General features: G+C 55.4%; 1 protein-coding gene across 2 annotated transcripts; it reads right to left on the bottom strand.

Annotated features, from left to right (window-relative positions):
- Positions 1-12,257: 12,257 nt before the first annotated feature.
- On the bottom strand, positions 12,258-16,766 carry NT5M (5',3'-nucleotidase, mitochondrial). Of its 2 annotated transcripts, XR_010621973.1 has the most exons (6): positions 16,477-16,766; positions 14,304-14,404; positions 13,962-14,022; positions 13,590-13,704; positions 13,189-13,429; positions 12,258-13,060 (listed from the first exon to the last, which is right to left on the bottom strand). XR_010621973.1 is itself a non-coding variant. In XM_065732856.1 (5 exons), the coding sequence occupies exons 1-5, from the start codon at positions 16,738-16,740 to the stop codon at positions 13,272-13,274; spliced, it is 699 nt and encodes a 232-aa protein (XP_065588928.1). In that variant the 5' UTR covers positions 16,741-16,766; the 3' UTR covers positions 12,258-13,271. The 2 variants fall into 2 exon arrangements, 1 of the variants encoding a protein (XP_065588928.1); XM_065732856.1 differs by having other exon boundaries at positions 12,258-13,429.

The following is a 16,766-nucleotide window of genomic DNA, read 5'->3' on the forward strand; positions in this document are numbered from 1 at the left end:
CTGAGATTCCTGGCTAGCATCCCCCTAAATGTGACCAGATGGAAATTTGGCCTCAGGATCCAACCCATCTTGAATTCTGGCCTCGCTGAGGGCCCATTTCAGGGCTCTGGTGTCCCCAGTTCTCTGTGGGGTGCAGATAGCAATAGGGGAGCTGTAAGCTGAGCATCAGCCAAACACATCCAAAGAACTGTGGTGCTTCCCGGAGCTCACCCTGCTTTGTCAGGCTGACCAGCTCCCTGGGACCTGGGAGAAAAGCCATCAGATGATACATCAGGAGATACCGTCCTTGAGGAGAGTGGTCACCCCCCCAGGGAGCCCAGCCTGCGGGGACCAGAGGTGGCACAGACGTGTTGGCAGAGCTCGTGGTGGCTCTGGGCTGGATGTCAGAGCTGCGGGGCATTGGCCTGGCCGTGAAGGCCACTACCTCATTACACTGAGCCTCGTGGGGGGGGAAGGGGGATGATTCAAGGGCACGGGGAGTGTCCAGCGATCTCATGATGTTCGCTGATGCCACCCCATGCTGAGCAAACGCGGGGGCCTGACTGGGCCACAGTCCACCTCGGGGGAGGTTTCCAGGTCAATGTGTGGACAAGGGGAGCACAGAGAGTCAGCTGTGCAGAAACACAGATCCAGGAAACATGCATCTGAATCGGCCACGGCACCCAGCCTGGCCCTTCCCCTGGCACAGGCAGCTCTGAGGCTCATTGCCCCCCCAGCCAGTGCAAAGGGGTGAAATTCACCCACAGAGCTCACAGTGTTTAGTCTAGGGAATGAAACCCACTCCCAGAGAGGGCAGTGTCACTGTTACCCCGGTCAAAATCAGTTCCAGGTCACTTCTGGCAGCGTGTTTGACTCTGCGGTGTCCTTGCCACTATTTGCTAATCATGAGTGAGCCACCAAACACGTGCCACAGAGCATGTGAGGCAGAGGCATTGAGCTCCTGATGTGAGATCAGAGCCTCAAAGCAGTGCTACACGAGCCTGCAGCAGAGCCCAGCACTGCTCCGGGGCCAGGATTTCTGGCCTGATTGCCCTGCTTCATGCCTTGTGCTTTGGGAAGGTGCTGGGGTGGGACAGCACGAATGTGCGCATCCCTGTGTGCAACACTGTGTGCATCCCTGTGCACTTCCCTGTGTATACACCTGCAGGCCCCGGAGCAGTGCTGGGCATGGTGCAGTTGCACTTCTTGCTCTGTTCAGGGGACAGACGTGTCCAGATCCACGCGGCAGGGACTGGCTGACAGGGCTGCATTGTGAACTTCATTGAAGCCCCTGCTCCCTTTCTTGGTTAGAAGAGCCATGACGTGAAGGTGTTTGAGCAGATCCAGATGCTGCTCTTCGGTTACTTCGAGCAGGGGCCAGCATGGCCATGGTGAGAGCAACGTTCTGGGGAAGTTTCCTCCCCCTGCTGCCCAGGACTGGCAGCCTCAGCCCCACTGCTGGCCCCGAGGAGTATCACTCAGCTCTGTTTGCCATGGTTTAATGTTTAGCGACTAATAAACAATGCGTATCAGGCTTTGCTGACTGGATAGCTGAATTTTCCTGGGAAGTTCACTGCTTTTACAGGACAAGCAAGCCCAGGATATGGTGCCACACTTGGTGTGCATTAAGTTTTCAATGGAAAATGGTCAGCATTCCTCCAGCTGCCATTCCCCTGCCCCAGCCACCCCCTGGGCATCAGCCAGGCCCCAGTGTCTGGCCACATCTGTGCTTGCCCTAAAGCTTTCTCTCCATCCCATCTGCACTCTGATTTATTTGGGGTGGGGTTGTTTACCTGCTTGAGATTGGTTTAGATTTTTGCTCCCAATAGCTGTCAGAAAGCAATGCTTATTTCATTCCAACAGCACTGAAAGAAGGTTTTTAAACACTGTCAAGGGGGACAACTTTCCTTCTTCTGACTTGAGAAATTTGAGAAATTGACCTTTTTGTGGCATTTCTCAGCCAGGAGCCCAATTTCTACCCACAAAGGAATGTGCCCTATGTGCATTATGAGGACTGACGCCTGCTGGGCACCCAGGGCTCCATCCAGCCCAGTTCTACCCTGTGCACAGGGCTGAGCCCAGCCCTTCTCCCCCTTTTATGCTGATTGGCAAGGAGGGAAGCAGGAGCATCACCCAGGGCAGCTCAGACTCAAACTCCATGTTCTGTTTCAACATTAATCAGAATGCAAACAAATACCATTAGGGAGTGACATTCAGCTTTCAGACAGACAGTTCCCTGTATTTTGTTCCTGTTTAGCACAGGAATTTCATGCAGAACTGCTGTTCCTGGCATCGCAGGAGGCTCTCCTGGTGCTGCCACTTTGTTTGGGGCAGCTCCGAGCAGGGCTGGATGCAGATCCCTCTTGCACAAGGATTGCACCTGGGAGTTGCCATCCGTCAGCCCATTCCAGCATCTCTCAGCAACTGCACAGATAATTGCAGTCACTGCAATAAGTCTAATTGTTTCTGCTGGATAATGAGCATTTTGCATCGTCATCTCCAGCTGCAGAGAGTATCATCCAAGATGGTGGTTCAAGGGTGGAAATTGGCTGCTCTGGGCTGGGGAAAGATAAATCTTCCTGGCTTCAGCCATCCGGAAAGAGGAGTCAGACAGCATCTATGGATGGCAGCTCTGCCAGCACGGTCTGGGACAAGGCTGGACACTGCTTCCTGCAGGCAGCCTGGACACAAGGCTGTGCAAATGTGAGGTTTCCAATGTGCTGATATAGCACAGCCAGATCCCTGTGGATGTCCCCAGAATGCCCTACTCTCACCTGCACTCAGCACTGTCCCTGCAGGATGCAGAGGGGACATGTGGGCACATGCATGGACGTGCACACATGCAGTCATGCACACAAACACATGTGTGGATGCACATGGAACCGCTCAAAGCCCAGAAATATATGTGCTCCTGTGCTGCTCCAGCACTGCTGAGGGTGAGAAGCTGTGGCATAAAGGCAAAGGCTTTCCTGCCACGTTGTGTCCCTATTGCCACGCACAGCCTCCTGGCAATGTGTTTGCAAAGGATGCTGCTAAAAATGCCTTGGGAAAGAGTGACTCAGGGCAGGAGATAAGACTCTTAAAGTCTGGTTAGGCAAGGAGAGAGAGGAAAAAATGTGTCAGGCCAAGAAAGGGGAGAGATAAGCAGGGCATCGGGTTGGGAGCACCAAGCCACTCGCCTCCCTGGCGCCACGGGGCTGCAAGGTGGCCGGATCTGGCTGTGATACTCTGGGCTGGAGCCAGCCACGTGGCAGAGCTTGCTGCCCACAGGGCTGGGAGGGCTGGAGATGGTGGCACAAATCTTAGAGCTGCAGAGTGCAGAGAGCATCCCTGACTGTCCCATGGATGGGAAGGATGGAGATGGGGGGAGGGGGGGTAGGAGGGGACAGGAGGATGGAATGGGCTCCCACAGCCCCGCACAGCCTGCACCCTGTTCACCAGCAGGGCTGCCATTCTGGGTAATGGGATTTTGTATGTGCCAGGGCCATGCCTGAGAGGAGAAGATGCTCATTTCGCACTATCGACCAGCTCTGTCAGTGGCCGTATTTAATGCCTCAGGGAATTGAAACACGCTGCCTCTCTGTCAGCTCACTCCTGCTCCGAGCTTTCAGGGAAGGGGTACATCTGGTGCCAAAGCTGCTGCCTGGAGATGGGTTCTGGGGGCAGGAGAAAAGCAACTGCATCTCAGATCTGCTAGGGCTGATTTGTGCACATCGCCTCCTATTTGCAGCTCTTGATGCTCTTTCAAAACGAAAAGTGTGATTTAGCTGGAGGATGGGAAACACAGGGAACCAGGGCTGGGCTAAGCCCCCTCCCCTGCAAAGCCAGCTGCTGGCATCTGTCACTGCCCCCATCCTTCGTTCCCTGTGCCACGTTCTCCCTGGCACCAGCAATGCTCCCCACGTTCATTCCACCGCTGCACTCATGCACACACCAAGGGCTGATCCCACATACAGACACGCTTCTCCCACACCAGATCCGCATTTGCAGCCACTGTATATACAGTAGAATCCACCCACGGGGTGTCCAGGCTGTTCTCAGCTGGAAGGACAGAACATCCTTGTGATCTGAAAGGTCAAAACGAATGTCAGTGCGCTGTCGGCTTGAGTCAGCAGGAATGCCAAAGCTGCCGTGGGGACACGGGGTGCTTGCAGGGACGATCGGGGGCCGTCAGGGACGGCGGTCCATGGCAGAACCATCCCGCTCATGTCATGAACTATTTAGCCACTCAGCCCTGCTCCATTTCTGGCTGTTTCAGGCTGAACCCAGCAGCAAAGATAGAGAGGGCACAGGGAGATCGAGCGGGTGTCAGAGATTGATTTCCGAGTGACAGAAGTGCTCACGTCCCTTCAGCTCCCATCCCTGTGCCAAACGATTTTCTCTGCCAATAATCCCTGCAGAGCAGGTGGCAGAACATGGGGACAAGGGGACATTTTGGAGCCGATTGCTGATGGCAGCTCCTGCCATACAGGTCCAATGTGTTTGTCCCTGCCTGCTCCAGCAGGAGGATGTATCAGCCCCACACCAGCAGCACCAGCCTAACTGTGGCCCCAACTAATAGCACTGAATCTCCTGTGGTGGCCACACAGCTCCAGACAGCACCAGGAGGTGATTCTGCCATGGTTAGAGCTAGCTGAGAGGAGCTGCAGGGCTGGGAGGTGCGCTAGGAATCCCCACAGGGCAGCAGGGCTGACCCTGGGAGCTGGTGGCATGCAGAGGATATGTGATGCAGTCACTACAACTCAGAACACCACTCTGCAAAGGGCACTCGTTGCCCTCCTGCCTCAAAGCCATGCAGAGCCAGGCATCACCTCTGCTGCTGGTGCTGGGACTCAGTGCTCTCCTGAAGCACTATCACACAGCATCTGCTCCCAGAAATGTCACCCCGCATTTGTCACCGAGCGCAGGCACACCGGGATGCTGCCATTTCCCACCAGGTCCTGGAAGCTGGCTGCATTCTGGGGGTAAACAAAACACTCCCACATATGTCCTGTCCCTGCAGCACACCTGGGCAGTGCACATACGCAGGTAGCAGCGGCAGCAACACGTCGGTCCCCCCTTGCACCAAGCAGCAGAGCTGGCAGTACTGTGGAGCCTGGCAGGGCCCTGGTGGCCCCGACCTCTCCGGCTCTGAGAACAGGACGGGAACAAGCTGCACTGTTGTTTTCAGCTCAGCAGCAAGAATGAGACCTTCGGGCTGTTCCCGGGACATTGCGGCGTCCCGGCTGCTGCTGAGCGAGGCTGTGCTGCTGTCTCTGTTCCGTCCTTCGTCAGGCTCAGGGCTCCAGATGGGCTCTTCCCTCTCTTTCCCACCACTGGGCAGCCTTTGGAGAAGCACCAGCGGCTCTGGACAGAGAGTTCAGTGAGTTCAGCAGCTCTGCTGCTGGGTGGGAAGTGTGCCTGCTGCCCTCAGTGCCATGAGCACTGAACTGGGACGCAAGCATGCGAGGAATGCACTCCCACCTCATCTCACCCCAAACCTGGCTAGTGCCCATCGAGCAGCCCCTGATCAGCAGGGAGAGGAGAGCACAGAATAGCTGTGATTTCTGCTTGTGGCACTGGGGGAAAATGCAGTTGAACCCCACATCCAAACATCAGCTTGTCCCTTCCTGAGGGCCTTAAAGTCACAGGTCTTAGGGACAATGTGGGCCTGGACCATCAGAATTTGGATAATGTACCTGGTGAGCCTGGCACAGAGCTGGCACAGCTTGCTGCTGGGTACATGGGCTATGAGGCAGGCAGCAGGCAGGGACGAGGGCACTTCTTCCTCTTTTACTAGAGGAAAAAGCAAATCCCCATAGCCAGTGGGGACTGGTCACCTTGCTGTCACCCTCTGCCTTCCCCCACTGTGCCCCAGTTAGCTTGCTGCTTATCAGCCTCCCACACCCATGGGCAAGAAAATAGCCGTCCTCTTTCGTTCGCTTCCCGTATGAGCGATTGTGGAGCGGGCACTGCTCAGAACTCATCTGAGCTGTGCCAGGGCCATGTGCTCAGAAGCCATCGGCCATACCGAGCTCTGACCCCCACTTCCCGGCACCGGGCACAGCCCTGATAACAACCTGGGGCTGCACACTGTGCTCACATGAGCTGAGTTCCCCCTGGCGTGCCAAGAGGTATGCAGGGGCTGCTTAATGTGGTGGAGTGACAAATTCCTCCTGCCCTGTTGCAGGCTTTCTGCAGGCGTCTTGGCAGGGAAACACAGCTTTTCAAAGGAAATCCAGATAGCCAGGTGATCCCGGTAGCAGGGGCTGTAGGAGCTGGGAAAATAAAACCTGTTCTCGACCAGCTGAGCCACAGTGGTGAAGCTGACGTCCCAGATGTCCCCACATCCTTCTGCTGGGAAAGCTCTGTTGGGGTGGGTGGGGACAGGTGCACTGCGGGCTGCTGTGGGGTTTTGGGAGGGGGGGTTGTGGGGCAGGTCCATTCCCTTTATTCTGTGACCATTCCTTTCACACAGCTTGGTGCCTCCCCTAGGTGCCACGAGCCCGGCTCTTGTTTGTGTCTCTGGGTCACATCCTCACCAGCCTCAAAACAAGGTCTCAGTTTTCGCTGCCTGCCAGCTGACCCCTGGCCCTCCCCAGAGATGGGTCCCTGAAGGCTGGCGAGGATTTACTGCTGCTGTAATTTATGCTGGAGGACAGAGCCAGAGCTGCAGCAGCCCAACAGCAGGGCTGTCCTGACGTGCCCTGCCCAGCAAGTGGGGCAGAGCTCTGCAGACAGACAGACATCCCCTGAGGACAGACAGATGTCCTCTGCACAGTGGTAGCATTCATGGGGTGGGCTACGAGGTGCAAATGTTGTCACCCTTCCTCCTTCAGGAAAAGAACAGGCCCAGTGTCTTAAAGAACAAGTATTTGTCACTAGTTTGGTGAGCAGGAGGGAGACTACCCCTCTTCTCCAAGCTGGGGAGGTCACAGTGGGATCTGGCACCGGGTCAGTGGGCAACACAGAGGCAGTGCAGTACTGGGCTTAAAAACACCTGAGCGCTTTAGGAAGCAGAAAGCTGTAAACTGAGCTGCCCTTAGAAATGCCTGGAAGCAATGCAGGAGGGAAATGGGGGTCCAAAAGCTGCCCACATCCCATTGCATCGTCCTGGTTCTCGGCCACCGCTTGCTTCCTCCCTGGCTCCTGCTTATCGGCAGTGGGCTTGGGGCTCAGGCCAAGCAGCCACCCCCGCAGCCGGCTGATGAGCAGCTCCATGTCTTCAGCAGGGTGTTGAAATCCAGCCCTGGTGCCCCTGAGCTGCTCCTCCTCCCCGCTCTCCTGGGTGAGAGGTCTGCCTTGCTTGGCTCTGTTTACCACGCCGTGGATTTTCCCCTCCAGCCGTTTCTGTGTTCTCACTGCAAAGCGATGCAGAACCACCTTGGCCAAACAAGTGAAAGCTCAGCACCAGTTCCAACCAGCAAGGAGCTGGGAGCTCCCACGGCAGGAGGGGGCGCGTGGGGACACCCTGTAAGGGCACTGCTGGGGACCAGGCATCCGGGATGGGGCTGTCCCCCCCCAAACCTAGGGGGAGGCATCCCCCCGCCTCCAGCGTCACCAGCATCCCCCTGGGACAGAGCTGGCCCGCAGCACAATGAGTCTTCAGTGATGAAACCTCTGTGGTGGGACACACGAGCAGCCTGCACCGAGGTCACGCTCTTCTCAATTGGATTTCACCATCCTGCAAGTTACTGCAGGAGGACAGGGGTGGTTCTGCTGTGAATTATCCCTGCTGCAGGGCTGGTGCCTGTCCCCAGAGCTGGCAGGGGAACCCCCATCTCCTTCTGCCCCAGATTTGGGCAAGGTACATCAAGCCTTGCAGCATGTATGGGGGGCTGGGTGAGCCCATCGCCCTGCCCTCACCCTGTGACAATACTCTCTGAGCCCAGTGCTCATTTTCACCCCGATTACACCCGCAGGTAGAAGTCAAAAGGCTATTTCTATGCACTCCAGAACTGCTGATGGAGAGGAAACTTTCCTGCTGAGCAAAACGCTGCGGCGTGAGCCCAGCCCGGCGTTAAGATATCAGAGCTCAGCGCCAAGGCGAAACTTCATGGGAAATCAGGCTGCCCTGGGCTGCATGCTTACGGCAACGCTTGGTTTGTTATGTTCCCAGCTCGAGATACCGGTCGGACAAAAAATGCTCTGTAAGGATGGAATTAAAAAGGATGATGCAAAGCCCACGGGGTGCCTGGCAGAGGAAACGTGAGCGGCCGGCAGCCGGGGGGTGCAGTGTGTTTGGAGAACACGGGGTTCCTGCCGTTAGCCCGCGCATGTGACTCCGTCTACAACCACCAGTTACACACTAGATTTAATCTCGGGTCAGAAGCCACGGATAATTTGAACCATGCAGAAACTTCATCGCACACTTGCTGGGTCATTTTTTTTTGCTACTTTTTGTTTGGCCCAAACAACCTCAGTGAAACTGATGGGCCATGGCTCGTGGTGCCCGTGGGGCAGGGCTGCCGGCGTGCCCCCGCTGCCTTCTATGTTGTGCATTTGTTTAGAGGGGGAAAACGGAGGATGCAAAGCAAAGCCTCCAGTCTGGAGCTCAGCATTAGTCCTCAGCCCCACTGTTCTGCTGGTTTGTTCAGTAGCACAGTGCAGGTGCTGCTTTCCTGCAGCACATTCAGCCCCAGCTCAGCACATCACCTGCTTTAGCTGCTGGTTTTCTCTCTCGAGCGGATCCTTTCCACCCTGAGCAATGAGCTGGCACTGGAAGCCCTCCTGGTAGCAAGGAGATATCAGTGGGAACACTGGCAGCAGTGCTGCCTGGTTGGGCTAACTGAGCAGAGGGATCCAACAGCCCATGGGTAGGCATGGCAATGGCAGCTCCTGCCCTCCCAGGGCACCAACAGCCCCAGCCCTGACCCATGAGCACTTGTTCTTCTTTCCCAGAACTGATACATCTGCATGGAAAAGGGGAAAACCCCTCTGGGATAAGGAAGAGAAAGCACTGCCACAGGAACAAATAGTAATAATACTGTCAATAGCACTTAGCACATTTCCAGATCTTCACAAACATTAATTTGTGCTGGTACACAGTTCGGTGCACGGTTCCCGTTTCACCCATTAGGAAGAGAAGTGGCCATTTTAATTTAACTTAATTCCTCTTTAATTTAACACCGGGGCACTTACAAGTGAAACCTGGCACCCGTTTCAGAGCTCCTGCACAGAAAAGCCATGCTCCAAAGGGTGGCACATGGAACTGTATTCCAGCAGCACCAACAGCACCTTTCCAAGTCATCCCCCATCCCAGCACACAACCTGGGGCCCAAACAGTCCCCCAGCTTCACCAAGGCCCTCCAAGCTCTCCCTGCAGCAGCAGCAGCAGCTTGCCATGCCTTTGCTTTCCTTCCCTTTGCTTTTTGTGCCTTCCCAGACCTGTCTCCACACCAGGTTGCCTCATTAAGTGTCTGAGTTTAATTTCACTCCACCAAGAGCTGGGCCTAAGCAATTACATAATAATGAGCTATTCATCCAGAGGGAGGGCACGGATCTAGGTTAATTGGGCTGACAATTGAACTCAAGCCTTTCCGGTTTTGCCCAGTTTTACCGATTTTTTGTTGTTGTTGTTTCTCTTCTTCTGCACAGACTCTGCAAAGCTCTCAGCCTCGTTAATTAATAAGGTAACTTCCCCCCGGAGGGCTGTTTTGTTCTCCCCTCCCTCCTGCCAACGCTTGGGTAGAAGAAGAAGCAAGAATTAGCTGGCTGGTAATGAAGCAGCCAGCACTGGGCAGGATGGAGCTGGTTTGCTCTGACTGCTGTGCAGGATGCGTGGAGCTGCCACTGCCCTCCTGGGTTCTGGAGAAACAATGCTGCATGTGGGATGCAGGTGCTGTGCCAACACAGGTTGGATGTGGTGGGTGGATGCAGCACAGAGCTGTGTGGTGCAGGAAGCAGCTGAGCTGGGGGGAGCTGGCTCATAGTGGGGGCTGTGAGGATGGGGGCAGAGATGAGGAAGGATTCGTGGCTCCTTGGGAACAGACAACCCTAAATGCTTGGGTGCTTCTGGAGCCCTTTGAGCCACCAGGAACACGGGGTTGACGAGCAGGAGTGCTGCCCAGCAGCCTGTGACAGCAGTGACACTCAGGTGGTCCCCAGCGTTGCCCTACCAAGCTGGGGTGCTGTGGGGAGGGATGGAGGGAGTGGACCAAGCCATCCTGCCACGCACCGGGTGCCAGCACTGTGGGAGCAGGTCCTGCTGCTGCCCTGGCAGACACTTGCTTTCTCTGTTTTACTTCGCAGCATCACACGCGTGAGGTTCACCAGCTCCATCCTGGCTGGTACCCATGCCTGTGCCAGATGGAAACACATCCGTTTCCCCATCATTTTCCTGCAATGGGGATTCATGGAGCTGGATGGGGTGAAAACCTTCTCCTGGCCGCGTTCCTGCTCCAGGACCCTGAGCCCCAGGGAAGAGCCACTTGTGGGATGCTGAGGCAGGGTATGGCAGAGCGGCCTCGTGCCGAGAGAACAGCCGTGAGCCCCGGCCCTGGGGAGGGACAGAGGGGTAGAGGCCCTACACAGCGTGTTCCTTCAGAGTGTTTGTCAGCACAGGCACAAACAAACATTTCGTGGGGCCTTTGGCAGGAGGACAGGGTTAACGTGCACGGAGCCCCGAAGGACGCGGGGAAGGGCTGCAGCCATGGCTGTGGGCTCCCATCCTCCACGCACTGCCGGGGCACGGGGAGCGTTACACCTCCGGGGACTGCGTTACTCAAGTCCCTGTGTACAAACAGGAGCAAAACCCATCAATCCTGGCAGGAGGGAGCACGTGTCCTGGGGCTGAGAAGGGAGAGAACACTCCCTGGTGTCCCCCACCCTCACCACCCACTGTCCTGCCCCCCCAAAATGGGCTCTACTTTGGGATTAGTGGGAAGGATAAATGAAATAAGGAATGTCTGTAGGATCAAAAATCAGACACTGGGATCACAGGGAGAACCAGGGGGAAGCAGGGCCGAGTTAAGCTGAAGGCATGGAGCAGGAGGAAAGAAGAGGATGACAAGGGACCCTCTAGGCTGCCAGGGGCCCACAGCCCACATATTTTCCAGCAATACTTTCCATGTAGACCCCATAGACCCGCAGCTCTTCAGATCCATGTGTTTTTCATTATTTTGCCCTCTCTTTTCCATTCCATTGAGGGGCAGCGGGGGGGAGGGGGGGATGCAGGGACAGGATGCAGGGGTGGCATACAGGGCTGGGATGCAGGGATGAGATGAGCAGGATGCTGTGCAAAGGAACCAGATCTCACTCTGAGGCTGGGCTGGCAGCAGCACAGCTGCTCCCACACATGATCGCACAGTCCCCTCTAGTGGATATTTCTCCTGCATCCCCACTGCTGTCCTGCCCACGGCGTACAGGGCAGCACAGCACTGCAGGCCCTGGCTCTGAGCACCAGGCACAACCCACTCAGCTCTGAGCACCAGACCAAAGCCCCCTGCAGCTGCTGCCCAGGGCTGAGCCATCCCCTGCTCGCTCGCTCCCTGCCTGCGTACTCAGGTGACTCAGCCCCCTGCTCCTTCCCTGGCGTTGGCCCCCACCACCTGCAGGCCTTACATCAGGGCTGGCCCCTGCACGCACCGCACAGCAGCCGCACCCCAGGAGCCCGCTGACCCCACAGAGAGAGGCTGGGGCTGTGGCACAGAGAGGTTTATTGTGCGTCTCCTTCGCGGTGCAGCAGTGGGAACATGCATCTCTTCGTAGCCACTTTCATGCTCAGCAGAGAGGAAAAGCCCCAAATCTAAGCTCTTTGGTTAACTCTGTGAGTGCCAGGGACATGCACAAGGGAACGCACGTCCCAGCCCCAGTGTGAATGCCCCGTTCTTCCCCAAGTATCGGGGGGAGCAGGTCTGACCCGTGCTGCCCACAGGACTCAGAAATGCACATCTCGGCCATGAGCTATACCACATTTTTCCTTGCCATTGCATCTAGGCAGGGTCCAAGCTGTGGCAGGATTGGACCCACCAGTGAACCACAAATGTAACCTCTGAATGGTTGCAACCATCTAACATAGTGGTCTGAACTGGAAGAGAAAAATCAAACTGTCTTTAAAGCTGCACAAGACAGTGAAAACACAGGGAAAAAAAAAACCAAAAACAATTCTCAGCACCAATGCTTGCTTCCTCCATGCCCAGAGGGGAGCCCAGGATGAGCCACCATGCACTGCCTGGAGCATCATCCCAGCACCTGGATGCAAACATCCATCCCGATGCCAAAGGCAGAACCACAGGTGGGAAACTGCAAAACCTGAACTCTGTTTTCGGGAGCCAGATGCCAACAAAATTTGATGTTCCTCAGCAGCCTCTGTTTTATAGATGTGTGCTTGGAAATAAAAGCTCTGCGCAACCCAGCTGAGCACTGAAAGGGACACACTGTGACGGAGAACTGCACCATGGCCCTGAACACACTAAGTGCAATAGGACAGCAACCCATGTGGGGTTTCTGTGCATCCAGGTGGAGCCTCACACAGGAGAAGCTCCAGCTGTTTTCATTTGGTGTGAACCCCCGTGGGCTCTCCAGCATCATACATCCCACCAAGGGGATGCTGGCTTCAGAAAGCCATGTCCCTGGGGTCTGCCCAAGGGCTGGAACTGGGCAACCACAGTAACATGCCTGCTTGTTTCAGCTTGAGGATGGGCTGGCTGAGCACTCCAGCGAGCTCAGGCAGCTCGTGGTATCAATGGGGAAGAAATCAACTCGCATCCCATGCGATGTCATACATGATGCTTAGCAGAGCTGCTAAGGTTGCTGCTGTCTGGGGGTTGGGGCAGGCTCAGGGAGCTGGGAGGTGCCACATCCCAAGCAGGCAGCAGCATGATGGCCTCACCCTGCTCCCTGCGCAGCCCCACGGTGCTCTGCTCCGTTCTCTGTGATTCTGTACCTCCTCCACCACCCCATGTTTTATGTTTTCCCATGTAGCTCTGCATCAGCAGCGTGAGGATCTCAGAGGCTGCTCCTTTCTTCCCACATCAGCACCTTCTGAGTCCTTCTGAGCTGCTGCAGCTCCTCAACAATGGGGTGGATGTGGATCCTTCACAGCAGCAGGAGGACAAATCCATTGTGGTATGACTCCACCGCGAAGGGAAAGAGGGATGGCCTGTGCCATGCCAGAGGGGAAGATGACACTGGGGGTCCAACATGGCACAGAGAGCAGCCTGGCTGGGGTCTGCTCCAAGGTTCCCTTCCTTTCCCACCCCACAGGTGTCTGACTGTCTGTCTGTCTACCTGCCCATGGTGTTGGCCTCCAGGAGGACTCCGTGAGGAGATGAGCGGGCAGCTGGGATGGAGGCCAGGATGGAGGATGGGGTTTAGGCCGTGTGGCCCAGTGGCAGCCGTTTGCTGTCCAGAATGGCTCTCCAGTCATCAGACCAGGACTGCAGCCGGCGCCTGGGTGGCTCCAGCTGCAGATGCTTGTTGTGGCAGGCAGTGAAGAGCACGTGCTCCCAGCTGGGGTTCACCTCAGCACCTGCAAAGCAAAGAGAGGTTGGATCACTGAGTTCTCCCTCTGCAAGGCACACCTCCCAAGTTCCAGCCTGCAGAAACAATCCTCCTGACGAGAACATCATCAGCAGAGCAGGGACCAGCACCCATCACCTCTCAGTCCCACAGCCCCGCAGTGCCCTTACCAGTTATATCAGGCCTGTCATCGATGAGCAGGTCAGCAGAAACCACTGTCTTATCCCGCGTCAGAACGATCTGCTCCAGAAACTCGGGGCCGAAGTGCTTCTCCACCCAGGCATACTACAAGGCAAAGGGAGAGATGAGCATGGATGGCCCTGGCACCTCCCCAGGTGGTTCTGCAGTGGGAAGGATGCTGCTGGAGTGCAAGCTCTTTTACGTGTAGGCAGCTCCCGGCACCATATGAAATGTTAAGGCCAAGTGTGTGCAATTGGCAGAGCACAGCCAGCACTACAAAGGTGCTTGGGAATAACTCTGATGGAGCAAGGAATGCCGTGGCTGCTCTGGAGCTGGGAGTGATGAATTTCAGCCCCACTCACCTTCTCGTAAGGACAATAGCGGTACTTCTTGATAGGGCTTGTGCAGATGAACACGTCAGTGCTGCCAAGAGAGAAAGAGGGATGGTGTCACTGGGTGCCCAGAGCCTGCTCCCCTGAGCAGCCCCTGCATGCCCAACCTGGCATCAAAGCTGTCCCCACATGCACAGATAAGGGGATGCATGCAGCTGATTTGCAGCAAGCCAAAGCCCTCTCCTTCCTCCCATAGCCAGCACTCCCAACACTGACACCGCGCTGAATGCTCCTTCCAGGAGGCAGATCAGCCTGCAAAGCCACTGCTGCTCCCCCACCAACCCCAAACACCATGGAAAGGTTCCTACTCACTCTGCCAAATTTGACATTTGCTTCACAGCTTCCACAGCGCCAGGGAGCGGGTCCAGCTCAATGAAGAAGTTCTTCGACTCCCAGATGCTGATGGCTTTCTCCTGTGAGAGGTAAGAGAGAGCTGTTATTGCTCAGGGCTTCTTGGTGCTCCTCTCTGCATGAGCACGTTTTCCATGGATGGAAGCAGTGAGACAGATGATAGTCATAGAATGGTTTGAGTTGAAAAGGACACTTAAAGGGCACCTAGCCCAAATCCCATCCAATGAACAGGGACATCTACAGCTAGATGAGTAGGGTTGGCATCCGCCCTGTACAATTTAGGTTGGAGGCTTAGTTTTGCCTGTGCAGCCCAACATGTGGGGAGAAAGCTGCTTCAAAGCACAGAACATTCAGCACCAAACTGAACCTCAGGTCTGTGCCTAGAGGAGCAGTGCCATGTGGATCCAGCTGAAGCGGGCTGGTACCTGTGCTGCAGTGTGATGCAGTTCAACTCAAGATGCTCTCTGCCCTATTTATCTCAATTAGATCACTTAAAATAGCAGCCAGGCTGTTTTCACAGGAGGAAATATATGCCAGGATGAATGCATGTAGTCTTCCTCAGAGATGCTCAGGCAAATGAATAACACCAGGCAAGGGTTTGAAACACGTAACATCCAGGTTTGCAGCCATGTTGCACTAGCCTGATGCAAAGGCAGAGCAGAGCAAAGAGAGACCACAAGGAATGAAACCTTGGGACAAAGCTCTGAGTAACAGCATCCAGAGCTCCCTCAAACAGGGAGCAGCCTGACAGCTGCCAAGAAAAGCAATTATTCTGCACAGACGTGGGGTCCTTGTGGATGAGAGTCTGGGAGCATTGCAGCATGGGTGCAGGCACAGGAAGCAGCCATGTGCTGGTGTTGCAATGCAGCTGAGCAGCTGTTGAGAAGATGTGATGGGAGCTCTGCTCTGAAGGATTGGCCTTGATCCTGAGCACCTCTGCTGCTTTATTTGGGGAAATACAGAGAAAAGGAATTTAAAATCCCAATGAAAAGAACAGCCCCCCAGGCATCTCGCCAATGGTCCTGCAGACATTCAGGCTCCAGTTGTTCTGCTCCATATCAGTGGGCAACGTTTTAGTTCTAAGGGACTGAATGTAGCTGCACAAGAGACATCTGGGAGACATGACCTGATGCAGTAAAGCACTTCAAACTGCACTGAAGTGTTTTCTTACAGTGACTTCCGTAGCTCCCACTTATGTCAAAAAGCATTTTGCAATCAAGCTCAATGGGGGAAGAACTGAGCCCATCTTGATGAAAAAACCCATTCAGTTCCTACAGCCAGAGTAGCTCCCTGCAGCACAGCGGTGCAGAAGGAGAAGTTCCCCAGGCTGGAGATCCCACCCTGTGCCAAGCAGCACGGCCCCTTTTGAGAATTTCAACTTCAATTTTCTGCTTCTTCCCTCTCCCCATGAGCAATTCCATCCAGAACTCCCCACCCTTCCGGGCTCTGTGTGCTGCTGTTCTCCATTTGTTTGGGCTCTTTTCCTCCTGTTCTTCAGCCTCCCCTGATGGTGCTCACTGATGAAGAGGGACTGGAACACTCCATGCTCCTGCAGCCACAGAGTAGCTCCTGCTCTCCTTACCCCTGATCTGGGAGCAGTGTGGAAGCAGGGCTGCCCCAGGGCTGTTCTGTAGGAGATCTGCTATTTCAGCCCAAGGTTTGGGGGTGATGTGACCGTGGCATGCACGAGATGAGCTCATTTAATTTAACACATCCAAAGAAGTTAAAATTTAGAAACCTAAAAATGTATTATCATGCACTACCTCTGTCCAACTTTTAGCATCCACCTCAGTGCATGGATGATACCTCATTTCCCTCCCCATCACCTCAACTACAGAACACATATCACCCCCCTCAGCTCTTCAAGCTCCTTAGGATTTTGCCAATGGGAGAGCCTGAACCCCATGTACACTCCCTTGCAGGCATCATACCACTGGAGGCAAGTGCGCCTTGCATGCATCTCCATTCACACATGCAGGGAAAGGAGACATGCATTAAAAGTGCTGGATTTCGGGGATGCAAGGCACTGCTGCATGCAGACATATCCCTAAGTTTGGGTGTTACCCATCACCCTCCCTGCACCCACAAGCAAACCGCAGCCCTGCACAGAGCACAGGGGGATGCACAGACTCACACTCAGCTCAGCTTCCAGGCGCCCGTATTGCTCCGACACCCAGAAGCCCCTCCGGTCCTCCAGGGCAATGTAGGGTTTGTCGGGATACCTGGCCCTGAACTTCTTGAGGAATCCTCCCTCGAAGTCGGCCAGCACCCCGTCCATGTCCACCAGCACACGCAGCGCCCTGCGGGACCCTGCTGTGGGGCCAGACCCCCTGCCCAGCCCTGCCAAGGGGCTGCAGTGCCAGGGCCGCAGGTGTAAGATGCTGCTCAGCAAAATCATGGCAGAGGGGCTTGGGCGGTCCTTTT

The sequence above is a fragment of the Cyrtonyx montezumae genome, unplaced genomic scaffold, assembly GCF_038088225.1.
Source record: "Cyrtonyx montezumae isolate F1298 unplaced genomic scaffold, pur_monq_1.0 scaffold_16, whole genome shotgun sequence".
In the NCBI taxonomy this organism is placed as follows: domain Eukaryota; kingdom Metazoa; phylum Chordata; class Aves; order Galliformes; family Odontophoridae; genus Cyrtonyx; species Cyrtonyx montezumae.